This window comes from Carcharhinus amblyrhynchos, chromosome 30, assembly GCF_965287045.1.
Source record: "Carcharhinus amblyrhynchos chromosome 30, sCarAmb.v2.hapA, whole genome shotgun sequence".
In the NCBI taxonomy this organism is placed as follows: domain Eukaryota; kingdom Metazoa; phylum Chordata; class Chondrichthyes; order Carcharhiniformes; family Carcharhinidae; genus Carcharhinus; species Carcharhinus amblyrhynchos.
The window spans coordinates 23,151,345-23,171,802 of NC_137353.1; the positions used below are offsets into that span (position 1 = coordinate 23,151,345).

Below are 20,458 nucleotides of genomic sequence, written 5' to 3' on the forward strand. Positions count from 1 at the left end.
TTTAAGGGGATGCAACCTTTAATTAAACCATGGTGAAGATTGGAATTGGTAATCTTGGCCTTACACTTGCTGGAGTTTAGAAGGATGAGAGGGAATCTGATCGAGGTATAGAAAATTTTAAAAGGAATTGATAAAGTAAATGTAGACCAAATGATTCCTCTTATGGGACAATCCTAGAGCAATCCTAAAACAATAGGTTGAGAGGTGGTAGATTTAAAACTGAGATGACGAGGAACTATTTCTCGCAGAAGGTGCTGAATTTGTGGAACTCGCTGTCCTGTAGCACGGTGAAGTCTGAATCATTGAATGATTTCAAGAGGGAGATGAACACGTTTCTAATTTTAAAAGAAGAGAAATAGGAATGTAGGGAGATGGATTTGAGACCGGGGAGGGATCAGCCACGGTCTGATTGAATGGCGGAGCAGGCTTGAAGGGCTGAATTTGCCTACTTCTGCTCCTATGTTCCTCATATATTTGGATCATGACATGTAGAAGTCACAGGATTGCGACTGGCCAGTGGGCAAATGATTGTAATCTATTTGCTGTGCCTTCTTGTACTTGGAGCAGTTTACATGTAGGCTGTACAAACTTGTTAACAAACTTGTTTCTGCAAGCTACAGGATGCAATACAGATCATTCATTTTTTTTCCTGTAATCCTTATGATCACTTAGTCACTAATATTGCTGGGCATTATTTAGTGAATATTATTTCAGGTCCTTCTGCAATCAAGTGGTGTGCATGCCAAACAAAAAACCCCTAATATTGCAGACCAAATCCAGTTGTACAGATATTGTCAGTTCAAAGATGTTTCAAAATTAACCAAGTAAGATAGTATATTTCCTAATTAATGACCACCTGGTTAAAACCTCAGTAATACTCAGATTGTACATCAATGCTGGCACTAGTTTTGCCAAATCCTAACTGCTACACCAAATGTATGTACTATACAGTATTCTATTTCTTTATTCTGCTCTTTTAAACTTGGGTTATGTGGGGTGAGTTCTTTTTGAGCTGTGTAACACTAGGTTGAAGTGCAGACTAGATCTTACCTGTTACTAGTTTTGGGAGAAATAAACTATCTTGAGGCTACAATTAAGAGCATCATAAAAGAGTATTGTGCAACATTCAAGTGTGCTAAAAGCAAAATACTGTAGAAGCTGGAATTTGAAACAAAAACAGAAAATGCTGGAAAGCCTCAGCAGGTCAGACAGCATCTGTGGAGAGAGAATAGAGCCAATGTTTTGAGCAAATGTTTGCTCTATTCTCTCTCCACAGATGCTGTCAGACCTGTTGAGATTTTCCAGCATTTTCTGTTTTTATTAGTAGTGTGGTAACCTGGATGAAAATTTATTTTTGATGCAATTAATAACTTTTGATAGGATTGTCTGCGTATATGTGGAGGGTAACCTTGTATTACAATAGTAACCTTATTCATAGTAGCTCTTAATTCTGAATATATAATCTGTACTGCTGAAGCGTAAGTATGTTGGTGGGTTTGGATGGATGGTACTGTTGCCTCTGAAGGTTGCAGGTTCAAGCTTCACTCCAGAACTTGAGCCCAAAGACTAGACTGATGCTTCAGTCGAATACCATGCAAAGTGCTGAATTGTTGGAGATGTGGTCTTTCTAACAATATGTTCTTAAAAAAGAGAGATGTTTCCTGTATATTTGTGTGGATGTAAAAAAAAAATTCCATGTCACAGTTTGTGAAAAAGAAGGCATTTCCTATGCCCTGGCCAACATTCTGCCTTTAACCAACTCCACTAACACTTTAAATGATGGTTCATCTCAGTTACTGTTTGTGGAAGTTTGTGCAAATTGGTTGCTGCATTGTTTGCAAAACAGAATGATGGCACTTCAGGAAGTAAATGTTTGGATTTGAAGTGTTTGGGGGTGTTGATATGTGGTACTATATAAATGTAAATTTTTTTCTAATACAGATATAAAGCATATTCAATCTATGTAAGTTGATATGTAGGGTGTACCTGGCAGTAAATTATGTTGTAACTAAATTATAAACAATTTAAAACCAAAGCTATGTATTAACCTGTGGGGTTAAAAATGAAAGGATGAGTGTTGGTTATATATCTGAAACAAAATTCTAGAAACACAACAAATCTTTTAGCATAAAGGAAAAAACAGGTTGACCGCTGGAAACCTTTCAAATGTTTAAACATTAAGCTGTTTCCTTTATTAGCTTCTTGTGGATCTACTGTGCATTTCTAGCATTTTCTGTCTTTATATCTGGACCAATTTGGTTACAGTAACATTTTGACATTTTTGTTAGTATTTACTATTGTAAATTGCTCTCAACATTTTCCATTTGGGTTTGCAATGCATACTGTTCCATAATCAGAGTCATGTTGTGGTTCAGGTCTGAAACTCAAGTATTTTATGAAGCCTGCCTGAATCATAATTTTTGCATTTTGAATCTGGGCTAGGGTAAGCATGAGGAGTTTCATTTCAGGTATAATTCAAGTGACCCACTAGGGAATTTTAATCAAACAATTTATTTAAAAATATAGTTGACGTGTAGTACTAAAATTAGCAATAACTTTTATCAGTTACAAAGAAGAAACAAAACAACCACTATAATGTATAACTCTTAATGACGTATCTAATGATATTCCAATTAAAAACCAAAATCCAATAAACAAAACCCATCAAATAGATTTATCATTGCACAGCCTAAAGCTCATGTGATAGTGGAATCCACTTCCCTGGGTTGAATGCAGATTTCAAATGATCTTGAAAACTCAGAGCAGCCTGTAGTCGTACCAGCTCCCCAGAACACCAAAGCACAAATTAATTACTGCAAAATGGCAACAAGCCTTTATTTCAGCTAATTGGTAAAATTCTCAAAGCAAAACAGAGAGAGGCTTCTTTTCCAGCTTGCTTCCAAGATGCCCGTAACACTGTAGCCAAAGCGAAACTGAAAGCTGCAAAACTTAAGTCACCTGACCCTGCCCAGTTCTTTTTCTAGCAATGACATCACCAAAGGCTGTGACCACGAGTTAAAACAAAACTCTTATGAGTTCACTAATATCACAGTCTGTAGCCAGTAGGTGGTTCTATGGAACAACTTCATCCCATCTGTGTTGCCTGTCTTTATAATGGAGATAGAAGTATGCAAGTAGGAGCATTTTATAAAGATAAAACACAGAACAGACATGGTGGCACAGTGGTTAGCACAGCTGCCTCACAATGCCATGGATCCACGTTTGATTCCCGGCTTGGGTCACTGTCGTTGTGAAGTTTGCACACGCTCGCTATGTTTGCTGGTTTCCTCTGGGTGCTCCAGTTTCCTCCCACAGTCCAAAAATGTGCATATTGGATGATCTGGACTTGCTAAATTCTCCTTAAGTGTAAACAAACTGAGGCTGGAGTGGTGACTAGGGGATTTTCACAGTACCTTTATTGCAGTGTGAATGTAAATCTGCTTGTGACTGATAAATATACTTTGACATGATGCTATTATGCATCTATGGTCAGTTGATGCTGTTCTGACACACGGTTTCCTCTTTCCATTCGCCATAACCATTGTTAAAGTAACATTACGCTTTGTCTGCCTGCCATCCTTTCCACACCCTGCTGTCCTCCTTCCCCACCATACCTTGACTTCCTCTTGACTTTGCCAGTGGTCCTGCTGCTTTACTTCACTTTCCCTCCTCCAGCTGCTGCAAATTGCACTCTTCAACCAGATTTCTAGTAAAACCTCCATCCTTTTGACCTAGCCTGCCATGCCAGCTCCTGCCTTAGACTGAGTTCTCACCCTGTTTACTGCTTCTTAGTGCCAAGCTATAACACAAATCAGTGCTTTCTGGAGAGGACCAGAGAGATGTTTTAACTTTTATTAGCACAGTGTCTCGTGCTGCAGGCCTCAAAGCTCAAGTTCTTGACTCAAAATGTGGCTGCCAGAACCCACCAAGTGCAGTCATATGACAGATGAATACAAATTGAATTGAACAAAGTATTTAGCGTCAACAGGAAATCCTTTTCAAAATATTTGAGTTAGATTTTTTAAATGTTTCAAATGTCTGCGTTGACTTCCAGAAACTCTGATATTGGGCAGGGAATCTCGCTGTTCGTTAAATATTGTGGTTTGATTGAATTGTGTTTCTCCATTGGTCCATTTATAGAGGAAATTGTATTGTCTTTATGATGGTTTATTGTGTTTGAATATTTGTAATTCCTATTGAAATTATTGATGGCATTTGGGCAGAATCGAATGGTGTGATGCAAATGGCCAGTTTACACCGTATCATCATTTGTCTGTGTTTTTAATGAATGAATCAACAGATTGAAATTATCTCATCTGGAATGCACGTTGCCAAATTAATAATACTGAACAGGATGTTAAACTCACCCTCAACCCCATCTTTAGTAACATTGGGGCTTCATCAACACAGAAGTGGGGGAAAATATGCTTTAGTTGTAAATATTCGATGAAATGGAAGAGCCCAAGTTCGATCCCTGATCTGTGCTGAATTTAGAGTGTAGGGTGCTACACTTTGCCCCAGTGTTACTGTCCAGTGGTGAAAGGAAAGAACAAGCTTTACTTTGTATGGGTACCTTATCAAATCCTCTCAAGATGTTCCAAAGTGCATTACAACCAATGAGTTACTTCTGAAGCACAAACAATGCTGTTATGTAGACAAACATGTCAACCAATTTGCTTACAAGGTCTCACAAAGAATAAATACATTTTCCTTTAATCTGTTTTGTTGGAGTTGGCTGAGTAGAAAAATTCTAAGTCCAGTGTTAAAACCACAGAAATCCAGACTACCAACTGAACCAAGCGAGCTAAAATAGTTCTGATTGCTGGCATAATTCTTACAGCAATGTTTTGAACATGTTTTATTGCGTTCATTATGTTGTTCTAATGCTCTTTGGTGGGTTTATGGCTGTTGTAGGCATTCCTTCTGATTGGTGCATGAATCTGGACACTCTGAAGGAGAGTTTCCGTATTGCTAGCAGTTTCAACTGGTCTGATGTGGATCTCTCCCAGTTTCAAGGTAGGTTGCTGATAACGTGGAGCTGTGCTCCCTACCCACTGTGGTTTATTGGAACTCTCCAAGGTGCAGGTTCTGGCTTCCTAAAGGCAGAAGTAATAAAATGAAGACGAGGCAGTTTAAAAGTAAAATGTAACCCAGAAGGTCTACAAAACTTTACAGGCCTCAAATGTTATGATTAAAGCACATGTTTATGTGTGATTTAGGACATATTTTTGCTGAGGGAGGTTAAACCATTGCTATTTCTGCTACAATATCCTTGTACAATTTGGGAACTTCAGCCCTGAGCTGCAGAAGAGAAATCTTTTTCAGTAAAGTCTCATTAACGGGTGTAATCCTATGCAAGTTTGCATTTAGTTCTGGTCTCACTCAGATTTGGAAATGGTAGGTTTATTCTGTTTTTTCACGCCATGCTGACCACACACATCCACAAACCAACCTGACCCTGTGCACACAACAAAAATTGGCTGATTGAACACAAAAGCCTGTGTGTGGAGCTAGTTTAGGCATTAGTGTTATTTACTTTATTGACTTTGTTTTAATTTTATTTGCTTTATCATTTTCTTTATGTTACAGTTAGTTGGCCTTTTTTTAAGATACCTGCTTTGCCTGTCAGGCTGTGGACCCATTGGTTCTTTAGCCTCTTGTTTCCCTGGATTCTCTCCTTAACACTCTGTCATGCCTTTTATCCGCAGGTCTGATGGAGAGTATGAAACAGGCGGATCTCAATAACTGGTCACTCGATCCTGTTCAGTTTGCGGACTTGTGCTCTTCCCTAAACCAGTTCTTCACACAAACTGGTCTGATCCAGTCACAAGGGAACATGCCGCCCTCGGTTTGTCACAGCACAATGCATTCGCAGAAACCAAACCAGCACATCAGTACAGGTATAGACGGCAAACTGTAGAGCTAGTTACAGCTTTTAATTTGTCAATAAGGTATTGAAATAGGTGAAGCTTTAAAGATGAGTAAACTTTTGTTTGTTAGGCCATGGCAATTCAGAAAATTGTTGCTCAGCTTTAACCCCAAGAAAAAGTGCCAAGCAGGCCATTTTGTTTTTAAATTTATGTTTACCTTTTATAAGTTTCGATTTATTTTGGAAGGACAGGGGAAACAGCCAACATTATTGTGCAAAGGGAAGGTGTTTTATCTGCTTCTCAATCTTTCTTGTTACAAACGGGAAAAAAAAGCTTTGTGTGTGTCTGGAGCCAAATTGATAACACTATCAGTTTGCACAATGTGCCCTGGGCTGTCCGTGTGAAACGCACCAGGCACCTCCACGTAAAAAGGCTGTAATAATTTGAACAAGCCGCTTCTGTTCACCACCTGAAATCACCCCAAAAAAACCACTGGAGAGTTGTAGACAGACTTGGATGGGGAACAGAACCAAACTTGCAATAAAGGAGCCTGTTTTCAGTCTGGTTTTGATTTGATAGTTTGCCTTTATAATTGTGGCAAATCAATAAAAAGAGACGCGTCCGATCATGCACCGCACATCAGATTATTTGTTAACAAAGGAGTTTTGCAGCTTAGCTTGGCGACACTCTCCCTTAATCTCTAATTCCTAACCAACAATTTACATTTACAGCATTCTGCTTTCCAGGTTTAGCAGCTCCTAATTGCGCCTGTCTTTTGAAATTAACTGTTCCTTTTTTTTCACAGCTTCTCTGCTCCTTATTCTAAAGTTTATCAACATGCTGCTTAAATTTTTCAGGTTTCTCCAGTTCCTGACGATTACTTTTGCTTGCTTTCCTTGCACATTTTATTTTGCCTTTCCGTTCTACTCGAGATCTTCCTCTTTGCATTTGCAATACATAGACCTCTATGGCTTTCCTACTCTGCAGCCTGTTGGTTTCTGATTAAATTTTCTACTTTCTGCCTTCTACTAACTGGACTGTCTTATCACGTCCACTTTCAATTGCTGGCTACAGCTCTTTTCCATACTTTACTCACCATTTGAAGCCACGTTTCGTTTTGCAAGCATTGACTATTATTTCCTCTGCTCTGCTAAACAGGATTGCTAAATTCAAAATTAAGGACTTAAAGCACCAGATAACAGGACCAGTCAGTAGTTAATAGATGCACTGATCGACAACAAAATTATAGCTTGGTCCTGCTGATGTTGTGTTACTAACTCTCCTGTTGGCTTATTTGATTGAAGCTGTAAATAGCTGTTCCATATTGACTAAGAAGGTCCCACTTCAGTCCTCAATGCTGATTTTGGTTGCTACTAGTGGGCTATAGTTAGCCTCAGTCTCCTGGAGTTAAAGTAGAGAAATTTTTTGAGTTCTTTCTCCAAATCACTATCAAACAATTCCTCCTCAGCCACCTACTATAACTGTTAGAACTGAAGAGTCTGTATAGAGAATGAGTGAAGGCAGGAACAGGTAAGGGCATGACTCAGTTGCAGAGTCCAGGGCACCCCTCCCACCCACACGCGCGTATACACACACACACACACACACACACACACACACACACACACACAGAATGGATATTTGAGCAAGGTAGCGGATGGTGACCAATATTTATTCGTTCTCCATTTTGTTTTCTATTGGTCTCTTGCTTTGTCCCCAGTCAAGGGCTCTGGCAGAGATGCAACTCATGGTAACTATCTCTAATCACCTATAAGGAGAAGTGGCCCTGAATTTCTCTCTCTCCCTGTGGAGCAACACAAGTTTTCACTCAGGGTGCTTCCACAATATAACTGTCTAGACAATAGATTATTTTTATGAACATCACAATGGACCTCCACTATGCTGTGCCTCCACACCATCCATTGACTTAATTTCCAAAACAGCACTGAAGTCTGTTACACGCTATTTCAGAATTAGTAAATGCAGCTGCTCCTCCTTTATTAATGGGTTTGTATGCGGATCTGAGGAACAAAATTGCCATGAGCTAACTGTAAATGTTTAAATTCTGAATATTTTAATATGTAATTAAATACGTACACAGGACTGTCTGCATAAATAGATAAATGTTCAACTTGCAGTTTGTTCTTCGCTCTGTTGAAGGCTCATTCCCTTACTGTTGGAATGTCTTCAGTTTGCTGAGATTTCCTTCTGTGACCTAATCATTGGTTTTACATGGCGGTGTTAGCAAGAAACAATTTTAAATTCATGAAAATGTTCGTGTACAAGTACAAATAATCCATTTTGTTACGTCAACTTAAGAGAAAAGGCTTGCAATCTTTTTCACAAATTTTACAAGCAAAAGAAATGGTGATGAGAATAGTGTAATTAAATCTGTGGAATGAAAAGTTAATACTGTACTCCGGTATAATTGATCAATAACATCCCCCTCACCTTCAGTTTCAAAGAAGCTTTTTTTAATAATCGAATAGGGACGTCTCTCTGGTAAATGGAACATTTGTCGTCTTTTTAACAACAAAGTCAGGTATATCACCATGAAGCATACCTCCAATAGGTTAAGTGCAAGCTCTATTTATTCTGACCACAGGCAAATATTCGTGTAGCTATATGCTCAGTAGCATTGACCTTAATTTATCTCTACCAGTGTAACATTCTTACATTTGCCATGCTTTTGATCCTTGCAGCAAATGAGATGGACAATCCCGGCGTGATTTAAGTGAGTTTTAGGTTATGGATCTGTCCAATTGGGAGCTGGGTTGTCAAAACTTAATCGCATAGAACCCTGAGAGCCAGCAGAAAGAGGAGATTTCACCCATTGGTAGGAGCCAGATTCAAACCCTAGTCCAAAGCTGAAAGTTCAGTGTGCTCAGTTTTCTTGACATATTCTTGGCATTTGTTTCTTATTCCAAATTTGAAATAATTAATGGATGATGGTGATGAGTGAAAGGTTTCTTCCTGCATCTTTAATGGACATTTATGTAAACATCCTCAAATTTTGTACTGTATTAAAAACATCCACACTGGAGATGGATTTACTTGAATGCTGCACACATTTGGCACGACACATCTCATCCAAACATAACAGCAAAGGTGAAAAAATAAGTCAGCGATGTTTCACACAAAAGTGGAAGTAAATGACCGAAAGATTTAATGTTTGTTTGTCTCTCAAAATTACATCCATTTCTTATTTAGCTCTGTACATTTCCTCAAGTTGTTTTTTATTTGTGTGGGAAAAAACCAGATATGTTCATTTGGATTGACAATAGTGCTGGGTTTGGTTGTTTTACGCTATTAATGTTTATTTGCACTGAAGTGGTGATTTCTCACTCCTGCACCACTTTCTCACACAGGAAGCTTGTACATTGACTCCAGACAAAACCTTCCTGCTTCAATGATGGGGCCCCCTGGGTACCCCCATCTCCCACCTCTCAGTACCCCAGGACCAGCCATGACAGGTAATTGCCCCATATTAACTGCATATCCTGGGGCTGCCACTTTATTTTTTTCCTCCCTCCTTTCTTTTCCCCTTTGACCTGCATGTTGCATGCATGTCTGGGACCCTGGGTACACCTTACTTGCATGTTTCTGCCAGAGACTGGGAACGGTTAAAAATGAAAATAGTTTCACAGTTAACCTAATTTTGTAATGCATCCTTAAACAGGGCAGGCACTGGTGGGCATAGGACTTCTGAGGTATCATTTTGCTCATTGTCCATTTGGTAACTGCCTTTACAGCATACCCCAGTTGATGACACTTGCCTCCAAGTCGGGATGCTGTTATTTCAAAATACTTCCCGATCTGTTGAATCTTTTTGGAGTGTCCTAAGGATGTGTAAAAGGGCTGTATAAATGCATGTTCCTTTGTTAATACAGCAGCTCCAGAATTACATTATCACAGAACCCTAGCTAATTCGTTTTGAGTTCCTGATGCAGTCTACCCTTTAAAGTTTGTGGTTAGACTGCATTTGACAGCACCCCAACAGTTCACAATTTAAAATTCCTGAAAGTTGAAATCCCAAATGTAATTCATTTAAACAGTAACCATTTTCCCAACATCTCCTTTCTCTCATTTTGAGCAAAATTTTACCATGTACATGGAGCCCTTAACTAACTGGTACCTCTGTCTATCTGCATGCAAATCTGTTTTATTGGCAATGATTTATCAGTGAAGAATATTTTTCAACCCAGGGCTTTCATCCAAGGACTTAATGTGTTCCTCAACATCCTCAAAAACAGGAGGACTAGAATATAAGTGCTGGGGTGAAATGCACGCTAAACACAGTGAGAAGTCTCACAACACCAGATTAAAGTCCAACAGGTTTATTTGGTATCACAAACTTGTGGAGCGCTGCTCCTTCATCAGGTCACCTGATGAAAGAGCAGTGCTCCGAAAGCTTGCGGTACCAAATTAATCTGTTGGACTTTAATCTGGTGTTGTGAGACTTTTTACTGTGCTCACCCCAGTCCAATGCCGGCAACTCCATATCACAGCTAAATACAGTTTGCACATTCTGCAAGATGTAAAGGAGTGCAGAGGAGTAGTTAAGCACTGTCATTTACAAATAGGTTTTCTCGTGAGTAAGTTGATATAATGGGAAGAATTTGATTTTGTTTTGTATCTTTTTTACTATATGTTATTGTAGCACCATTGTGCTACTTGCTTTAAGCAATGTCTGAATAACTGAACAAGTTCTAAATGCCACCTTTTAAACCCTTCTGTCAACTGCAAGTATACTATCACAGGAGTGCTGTGTTGGATGATCAGATAAAACCTGTATTTGCATGATTGCATTCTCAAAAATATATTTTGTTTTCTTATAGATGTAGGTAAGAAGAGGGAGGCACTCGTGAAAAGGGACTATAGGGAACTGGGTAGGCAGCTGAGGAAGAGAAAAGCAAAGGTAGTAATCTCAGGATTGCTGCCTGTGCCAAGGGAGAATGAGGGAAGAAATGAAATGAGGTGGAGGGTGAATGCGTGGCTGAGGGACTGGTGTAGAGGGCAGGGATTTCGGTTCCTAGATCACTGGGACCTCTTTAGGGGTAGGTGGGACCTCTATAGTAGGGACGGGTGGCACTTAAATACCAGGGGGACTAGTATCTTGGCGGGAAGACTGGCTAAGGCTACTGGGGGGACTTTAAACTAGAAAGGATGGGGGGAGGGAACTGTGTTGGGGAAACGGGACGGAGGAGGTTCGCTCCCAGGTAGGGGAGGACCGCAGGCAGTATGGGAGGGAGGTTAGACAGGTGGTGGAGATGGGAAATGCCCAGACTGAGGGGCTGAAGTGTATATATTTTAATGCAAGGAGTATAGTGAATAAGGTAGATGAGCTTAGGGCGTGGATAGCTGTTTGGGATTGTGATGTGGTGGCCATTACGGAGACTTGGATGTCTCAGGGACAGGACTGGGTACTTCAGGTGCCAGGCTTCAGGTGCTTCAGGAAGGACAGGGAGGGTGGCAGAAGGGGTGGTGGCGTGGCACTGTTGATCAGGGATAGTGTCATGGCTACAGAGAAAGAGGATGTCGTGGAGGGATTGTCTACAGAATCTCTGTGGGTGGAAGTTAGGAACAGCAAAGGGTCGAAAACTTTGCTGGGTGTAATCTATAGGCCGCCCAATAGTGACAGGGAAGTTGAAGTGCAAATAGGGAAACAGATTCTGGAGAGATGTTTTAATAACAGAGTTGTCGTGATGGGAGACTTCAATTTCCCAAACGTCGACTGGAATATCCCTAGGGTAAGGGGTATAGATGGGGAGGAGTTTGTTAGGTGTGTTCAGGAGGGTTTCCTGACGCAGTATGTGGACAAGCCTACGAGGGGAGAGGCTGTACTTGACCTGGTACTGGCGAATGAACCAGGGCAGGTGATGGATCTTTCGGTAGGAGAGCATCTTGGATATGGTGACCATAATTCTATCTCCTTCACAATTGCGTTGGAACGAGATAGGATCAGGCAGGCTAGGAAGGTGTTTGTCTGGGGTAAGGGGAGATACGAAGAAGTCAGGAAGTTACTTGGACAAATAAACTGGAAGGAGGCGTTCTTAGGGAAAGGTACCGAAGGAAGGTGGCAGATATTCAAGGAATGTGTGTCTGGAGCTCTGAATGACAACGTTCCGATGAGACGAGGGGGTTTTGGTGGGTCGAGGGAACCGTGGTGCACAAAGGATGTGTTGAACCTAGTCAGGAAGAAAAGGAAGGTGTACAAGAGGTTCAGGGAATTAGGAGATGTTAAAGATTTTGAGGAGTATAAGGACTGTAGGAGGGAACTTAAAAGGGAAATTAGGAGAGCCAGAAGGGGTCATGAGAAGACCTTGGCGGGTAAGATTAAGGAGAATCCCAAGGCCTTCTATAAATATGTGAAAGGTAAAAGGATAAGAAGAGAAGGGATAGGACCTATAAAAGGTGAGGGGGGAAAGGTTTGTGTGGAACCAGAAGAAATGGCGGAGGTGCTTAACGAGTACTTCGCCTCAGTATTCACGGTGGAAGCCGATCTGGGAGATTTTGTTATGGATTTGCAGCAGATGGAAAGGATTGAGTACGTGAATATTAAGGAGGAGGATGTGTTGGAACTTTTGAATTCTATCAAGGTAGATAAGTCGCCGGGACCAGATGGGATGTACCCCAGGATACTGTGGGAGGCGAGGGAAGAGATTGCAGCGCCCCTGGCGATTATCTTTGCGTCGTCAATGGAGACGGGAGAGGTTCCAGAGGATTGGAGGATTGCGGATGTAGTTCCTATTTTTAAGAAAGGGAACAGAGATAGCCCGGGAAATTACCGACCGGTGAGTCTGACCTCAGTGGTTGGTAAGCTGATGGAGAGGCTTCTGAGGGACAAGATTTACGAACATTTGGAGAGGTTTGACATGATCAGGAATAGTCAGCATGGATTTGTCAAGGGCAGGTCGTGCCTTACAAGCCTAGTTGAGTTCTTCGATAATGTGACTGAACACATTGACGAAGGAAGTGCCGTGGACGTAGTGTACATGGACTTCAGCAAGGCGTTTGATAAGGTCCCCCATGCAAGACTTCTTGAGAAGGTGAGAGGGCATGGGATCCAAGGGCCTTTGGCCTTGTGGATCCAGAACTGGCTTGCCTGCAGAAGGCAGAGAGTGGTTGTGGATGGGGCTTTTTCTGAATGGAGGTCAGTCACCAGCGGAGTGCCTCAAGGATCTGTTCTGGGACCCTTGTTGTTTGTCATTTTCATAAATGACCTGGATGAGGAAGTGGAGGGATGGGTAAGTAAGTTCGCTGATGACACGAAGGTCGGTGGTGTTGTGGATGATCTGGAAGGATGGCAAAAGTTGCAGCAGGACATAGATAGGATGCAGGACTGGGCGGAGAAGTGGCAGATGGACTTCAACGCGGATAAATGTGTAGTCGTCCATTTTGGCAGAACCAACGGGATGAACGAGTACACTATCAAGGGCAGAAGTCTGAGTAGTGTTGAGGAGCAGAAGGATCTTGGGGTCCGGGTCCACAGGACTCTTAAATCGGCCTCGCAGGTGGAGGAGGTGGTCAAGAAGGCGTATGGTGTACTGGCCTTCATTAATCGAGGGATTGAGTTTAGGAGTCGGGAGGTAATGCTGGAACTTTATAAGACCCTTGTCAGGCCTCATTTGGAGTATTGTGCGCAGTTCTGGTCGCCTCACTATAGGAAAGATGTAGAAGCTATTGAGAGGGTGCAGAGGAGATTTACAAGGATGTTGCCTGGACTGGGAGGCATGCCTTATGAAGTTAGGTTGAGGGAGCTGGGACTCTTTTCCCTGGAGAGACGAAGGTTGAGAGGCGACCTGATAGAAGTTTACAAAATGTTGAGAGGAATAGATAGGGTGGACTCTCAGAGGCTATTTCCCCGGTTTGAAATGGTCGCTACGAGAGGACACAGATTTAAGGTGCGGGGAGGGAGGTTCAGAAGTGATGTTAGGGGTAAGTTTTTCACTCAGAGGGTGGTGAGTGAATGGAATCGGCTGCCGTCAGTGGTGGTGGAGGCGAACTCGCTGGGGTCTTTTAAAAGACTTCTGGATGAGTATATGGGGTTTAATGAGATTGAGGGTTATAGATAGGTCTGTAGGTAGGTAGGTGATGTGATCGGCGCAACTTGTGGGCCGAAGGGCCTGTTTGTGCTGTAGTGTTCTATGTTCTATGTTCTATAGAGCAGCCCATGTGCCTTGGTTTTGGGAGTTTTACATGAATGGCTTTGTTGATAGCAGTATTGATGTAACAAGCTACCCTGTCTTTGATTTATATCTCAGTCTGAAACTGGTTGTTAGTTGGTGATTTCCCCTCCTAGAAGTGTGCGCGTGTATGGACATGTGATAAAGGCATCATTGAACAGTGAGATAATTCTCCCAACACTGATCATCTCAGGAAGAATGGACGGGCAGCATGCATCCTTGAATCCCTGCCCATTCATGAATTCCCCGGCCACCCCACCACCACCACCACCAACCCCCCCCCCGCCCCCGCCCCCCAAAAAAAGCAATTCTATTATTTACCCTGTTGTCCTGATTTTAAAAAGTGGTGTGTTACGTTGAAATGTTTTTGGGCTGGAAACCACAAGCAATGTGCGAGGCACGTATATGCAACAATAGTATGGTTGGAGAGAGGCCTCAGTAGTTTTGTGATCTCATGGACCTCAGAATGAATATATTTGTGAGGAGCATTCGGAATGCTGCACAGTTCTGCGTATCATGTTCCAAAAAGCACTTACGATGCTGATTTGTTTTGATATGCATTCAAAGTGGCGGACGCAATCTGCCATCACTGCATTGTTCAAAGTCAGCATACAGACACACCAGTGTAAACATATTACCTGTTAAGTAACGGGGTAACACATTGTATTTCTTGTGTCAAATGCTGCAGGTTTTGAAATATTGCAGCTTGGTTCAGATTCACCTTTCAAGATTGAATCTGCATCTTCCAAAATTTCACAGTTCTTGCATGAGTGCCAAAAAAATTCATTCTTGATATTTAATGGCAGTGCTTTCCTTGGACTCCCCTGTTGGGTGGTCTTTGATTTTAAATGTCTAGCTAGAATTTGAGCTAATGTGGTTTGGTCCTGATGCTTAGTCCACTGATCATGGAAGGAGGAGACCAGAAACAAAATATAACAACCACCTCTGCTTCTCTTCAGAAAGCCAACTTACACAAATGATAAAAACAAATTACTGCGGATGCAGCCAAAAAAGAAAATGCTGGAAAATCGCTGCAGGTCTGGCAGCATCTGCAAGGAGAGAAAAGAGCTGACATTTCGAGTTCAGATGACCTTTTGTCAAAGCGAATGACCTGCTCACTGATGTTCAGTTTGGATTCTACCAGGGCCAGTCAACTTCTGATCTCACTACAGCTTTGGTTCAAACATGTACAAAAGACCTTAACACCAGAGGTGAGGTGAGGGTGGCTGCTGATGATATCAAGGCAGCATTTGACCCACATATGGCATCAAGAAGCCCTAACAACAGTGGATTCAATAGGAATAGGTTCACTGATGATGGCACAATGTTCAGTGCTATTCATGACTCCTCAGATACTAATGCAGTTCATGTCCAAATGTAGCATAACCCGGACAGTATCCAGGCTTAGGCTGATGAGTGCAAGTAGCATTCATGTCAGAAATTCCAGGCAATGAACATCTCCAACAAGAGAGAATCTAACCATCATCTCCTGGCATTTAATGGCATTATTGCAGAACCCCTACTATCAATATTGTGGGGATTACCATTGACCAAAACCTGAACTGGACTAGCCATATTAACACTTGCTACAAGAGTAAGTCAAGGTCTAGGAATTCTGCAACAAATAACTCATCCCTGACTCGCCAATGTCTACCATCTAAAATGAATAAGTCAGGAGTGTGATGCGATAGTCTGTACTGGCCTGAAGGAATGTAGCTCCAACAACATCCAAGAAGCTTGGCATCATCCAGGACAAAGCAACCCGCTTGATTGACACCCCATCCACAAACATTCACTCCTTCCACTACTGATGCAGAGTGACAGCAGTGTGTACCCTGTACAAGATGCACTGCAAGAACTCTACCAGCCTACTAAGCCAGCATCTTCCAAACCCATGGCCACAACCATCCAGAAGGACAAGGGCAGCAGACACAAGGGAACACCACCATTTAAAACTTCGCCTTCAAGCCAAACACCTTCCTGATTCGGAGATATATCACTATTTCTTCACTGTTGCTGGGGTAAAATCCTGGAATTCACTCCCTGACAGCATTGTGGGTATACCTATACCACATGATCTGGAATGGATCAAAAAGACAGCTCCAACCACTTTCTCGAGGGTAGTATGTGCAATAAATGCTGCTGTAGCCAGTGATGACCACATCCCAAGAATGTGTTTTCTTTTTATTCTTCTAAATTTGGTTCCTGTTGCTGGTATCTTGGCGAAGCCAACAAATTTCACGCAGGCATTTTCAGCCACTTGTGTTTCATGGAAGGTTAAGGCAGGGTTGTATGTCTCTCTGTTGCTGCTCATGTTGGTCTGCAACCAGCAGTAGGAAGTTCAAGAGTATATCAGTTTGGAAGTCTCTGCTTTCCATTTAATTTTTTCTCCAATTGGCATTTCACTGTATAGGAGATCATGAGTGTTAATACATATCTTATTGCTAAATTGACTGGTACATGGGACTGGTACATTTTGTTTCTGCTGTTTTAAACGGTTCTGCAAATTTGCCATCCCCTTCATTTTCTTGCCTCTCCATATTTTCCTCCACTTCTGAAAGTTTTAGTTTGCGCTGAACAGTGGCATTCAGAGTTCTCTGTTTCTTTAGCTTTGGCGTTGAATTTTGGCCGTTATTTAACCAGCGTCAAGGGCACAGTATAAATTAGGAAATATTGAGACCATGTAAGAAAAGTACATCAATAGTCAGGGATGATTTTAATGTGCTTGTAGACTGGATTAATCGAATTGGCAAGGATCGCCTCAAGGGAGAGTTCATTGAATGTATTAGGGATTGTTTCTTGGAGCAGTATGTTGTGGAACCTACCAGGGAGCAGGCTAGTCTGTGTTTGGTGTTTTGAGTAATGAGGAGAGATTAGTTAATGATCTCGTATTTAAGAATCCTTTAGGAAAGTGTGGTCACAGCGTGCTAGAATTTCGAATTCAGTTTGAGGGCAAGAAACAAGCCCCACACTAGCATTCTGGAATTAATCAAAGGTAATTTGTTTAAAAAAATTACTTTTTCAGATCTGGCCCAAGTAGATTGAGCAGGAAGACTAAAAGGTAGGACAGTTGATGATCAGTGGCAGTTGTTTAAGGAGACAGTTAATTCCTCCTAACCAAATATATTCCAGAGAAGAAAGATTGTGAGAGGGGGAAGAAACATCCATGGCTAAGCAAGAAAGTTAAAGATTACATAAAGACGAAAACCAAGGCATACCATATTGCAAAGGCCAGTGGCAGGCTGGAAGATTTGGGAAACTTTTAAGGATCGACAAAGGATTACTAAAAAACTAATAAAAAGAACAAAGGCAAATTATGAAAGAAAACTAACAATATAAAAATAGCAAAAGTATACAAAAGAAGAGAGTATCTAAAACGAATGTTGGCCCTTTGGAGGATGAGACTGGGGGTTAATAGTGGGGAACACAGAAATGACAGAGATACTAAATGAGTATTTTGCTTCAGTTTTAAAGGATACTAGTATCATCCCCAGAGTAACATGTAATATTGAGATAATTGAAAGGAAAGAACTTGGAACAATCATCAATAGGGAAGAAGTACTGAAAAACTATTGGAATTGAAGGCAGACAAGTGCCCGGGGCCTGATGGCCTTCATCCTAGAGTCTTAAAGGAAGTGACAGAGGGGATAATGAATCCATTGGTTATAATATTCCAAAATTCCCTGGATGCAGGAAAGGTTCAAATGGATGGGAAAAATGCTGATAAAACACCCTTATTCATAAAGGGAGGGAGATAGAAAGTAGGAAATTAACAGACCAATTAATTTGACATCTGTTGGGAAATTGTTAGAATTCATTATTAAGGAAGTAATAGGACATTTGGAAAGTCAATGCAATTCATGAGAGTCAGGGTGGTTTTATGAAAGGTGAATTATGTTTGACTAATTTGCTAGAGTTCTTTGAAGATGTATCAAGCCAAAAGGATAATGGAGATCCTGTAGATGTGGTATATCCCAGAAGGCATTTGATAAGGTACGGCACAGTAGGTTAATACACAAGGTAAGATCACAAGGGGTTAGGGGTAATTCATTAGCTTGGATAAAGGACTGGCTAACCAATAGAAAACAGAGTTGGGATAAATGGGTCTCTTTCTGGTTGGCAAGCCTGGAGTGAAACACTTTATCCTCAGACTAATGCCAAAATAGCAGATTGTTGGAGTCTATTCTCACTTCATAATATACCTTGGGGTTTATAATCTGGTATCCTAACACTTGGATGAGGGAAGTAACTGTACTATTGCCAAGTTTGCAGATGGCACAAAAATAGGTAGGGAGGCAAATGGTGAAGATGATAGAGTCTGCAGAGGGATATAGACAGATTACATGAGTGGGACAAAAATCTGGCAGATTGAATATAATGTGGGGAAATGTGAATATATGTACTTTGGTAGGAAGAATAAAGGAGCTGAATATTACTTAAATAGAGTAAGACTGCAGGAAGTTGCAAGCACAGAGGGATTTTGGGCCCTTGTGTATAAATTACAAAAAGCTAGCACGCAACTTCAGCAGGTAATGTGGAAAGGCAAGTGGAATTTTCTTTATTTCAAAGGGAATGGAGTATAGAAAAATGGAAGTCTTGCTAAAACTATACAAGGTACTAGATAGACCACAGTTGAAATATTGTGAACAGTTTTAGTCCTCTTATTTAAGGAAAGTTGTACTAGCATTGGAAGCAGTCCAGAGAAGGTTCACTAGGTTGATCCTAGGTATCGAGGAATTTTCTTACAAGGAGAGGTTGAGATGTTGAGCCTGCTCTCATTGGAGTTTAGAAGAATGAGAGGCGACCTTATTGAGACAGATAGGATTCTCAGGGGGCTTGACAGGATAGATGCTTGTGGGAGACTCTAGAATCTGAGGATGTAATCTCAGAGAAAAGCGTGCCCTTTTAAGATTGGGATGAGGAGGAATTTCTTCTCCAAGGGTAGTGAATCTGTGGAATTCTTTACTGCAGAGTGCTGTAGAGGCTGGGTTATTATATATGTTCAAGGCTGAGGTAGATTGCTAATCAGTAAGGGAATTGAGGGTTATGGGGATAAGGTGGAAAAGTGGATTTGAGGATTATCAAATTAGTCAAATCATTGGTAGAGCTGACTTGATGGGCTGAATGGCCTATTTCTGCTCCTACATCTTGTGGTCCAATTAGGGAAAGCCAGCATCTGCCTAAGTATTGAAAGAAAAGATGCCATTTTTGTCAAGTTGCAAGCATTAGTTTAGTTTGTCTGTGCTGAATCAGCTTTCTATCTTAGTGCCTGTGTGCAATGATAAGGGATTAGCAGCAGAAAACCTTGTTGTTCAGGGCCATCCAACTGATTGATATAGTGTCACTATGGACCAGTATCCTGGCACACAATTGAGCATCATCCATGGTGACCTGATGCAGCATCCACACGTAGTTTCCAGTTGAAGTTGCTGGATAGCGACCTGAAATCCCAGTCTCCCGCCTCGCCAAAGCCTAAAGCTAAATCTGGTTGTTTAATTTAAAACATCGAGGTTTATTCCTGTATTACACATATTGACTTTCCTGTACTATATTAAACATTACAATTCATTTATTAATCATCTTGAATTGTTGGCATTGGACTTAAGTCACTTGCTCTACTTGTGAAAAAATAGCCTGTCGTGATTCCTATATCAGTATTTGTCTGCTCAATGATTCTTCAGAGCACTAGGGTTGCACATTTGTCCAAAGTTTTCATAAATACCACTCCACTTGAAGGAGCTTTGAAATCATCTATAAAAGACCCAACCTGCATTATTATTCCAGGTTATTGGTTCATAGAACATAGAACACTACAGCACAAACAGGCCCTTCGGCCCACGAGTTGTGCCGATCACATCAACACCTATCTATAACCCCCAATCCCATAAAACCCCATATACTCATCCAGAAGTCTTTTAAAAGACCCCAGCGAGTTCGCCTCCACCACCACTGACGGCAGCCGATTCCATTCACTCACCACCCTCTGAGTGAAAAACTTACCCCTAACATCACTTCTGTACTTTCCTCCCCTCACCTTAAACCTGTGTCCTCTCGTAGCGACCATTTCAACCCGGGGAAATAGCCTCTGAGAATCCACCCTATCTATTCCTCTCAACATTTTATAAACCTCTATCAGGTCGCCTCTCAACCTACGTCTCTCCAGGGAAAAGAGACCCAGTTCCCTCAACCTAACTTCATAAGGCATGCCTCCCAGTCCAGGCAACATCCTTGTAAATCTCCTCTGTACCCTTTCAATAGCTTCTGCGTCTTTCCTATAGTGAGGCGACCAGAACTGCGCACAGTACTCCAAATGAGGCCTGACAAGGGTCTTATCTATATCTAGCACAGTGTAAAAATGGTAGATTCAAAATCATCTCGACTAAGTCTACCAGTGGAATACTT

General features: G+C 41.4%; 1 protein-coding gene across 7 annotated transcripts in view; it reads left to right on the forward strand.

The window, feature by feature from the left end:
* foxj3 (forkhead box J3) overlaps positions 1–20,458 on the forward strand; it is a 126,515-nt gene that overhangs the window by 97,268 nt on the left and 8,789 nt on the right. For 3 of the 7 annotated variants that reach the window (XM_080215495.1, XM_080215497.1, XM_080215496.1), the window contains exons 9-11: positions 4,915–5,016; positions 5,709–5,900; positions 9,239–9,343. In XM_080215495.1, coding sequence (XP_080071621.1) covers positions 4,915–5,016; positions 5,709–5,900; positions 9,239–9,343 — 399 coding nt within the window. The remainder of the gene's footprint in view (positions 1–4,914; positions 5,017–5,708; positions 5,901–9,238; positions 9,344–20,458) is intronic. The other 4 variants (XM_080215498.1, XM_080215499.1, XM_080215500.1 and 1 more) reach the window with 3 other exon arrangements.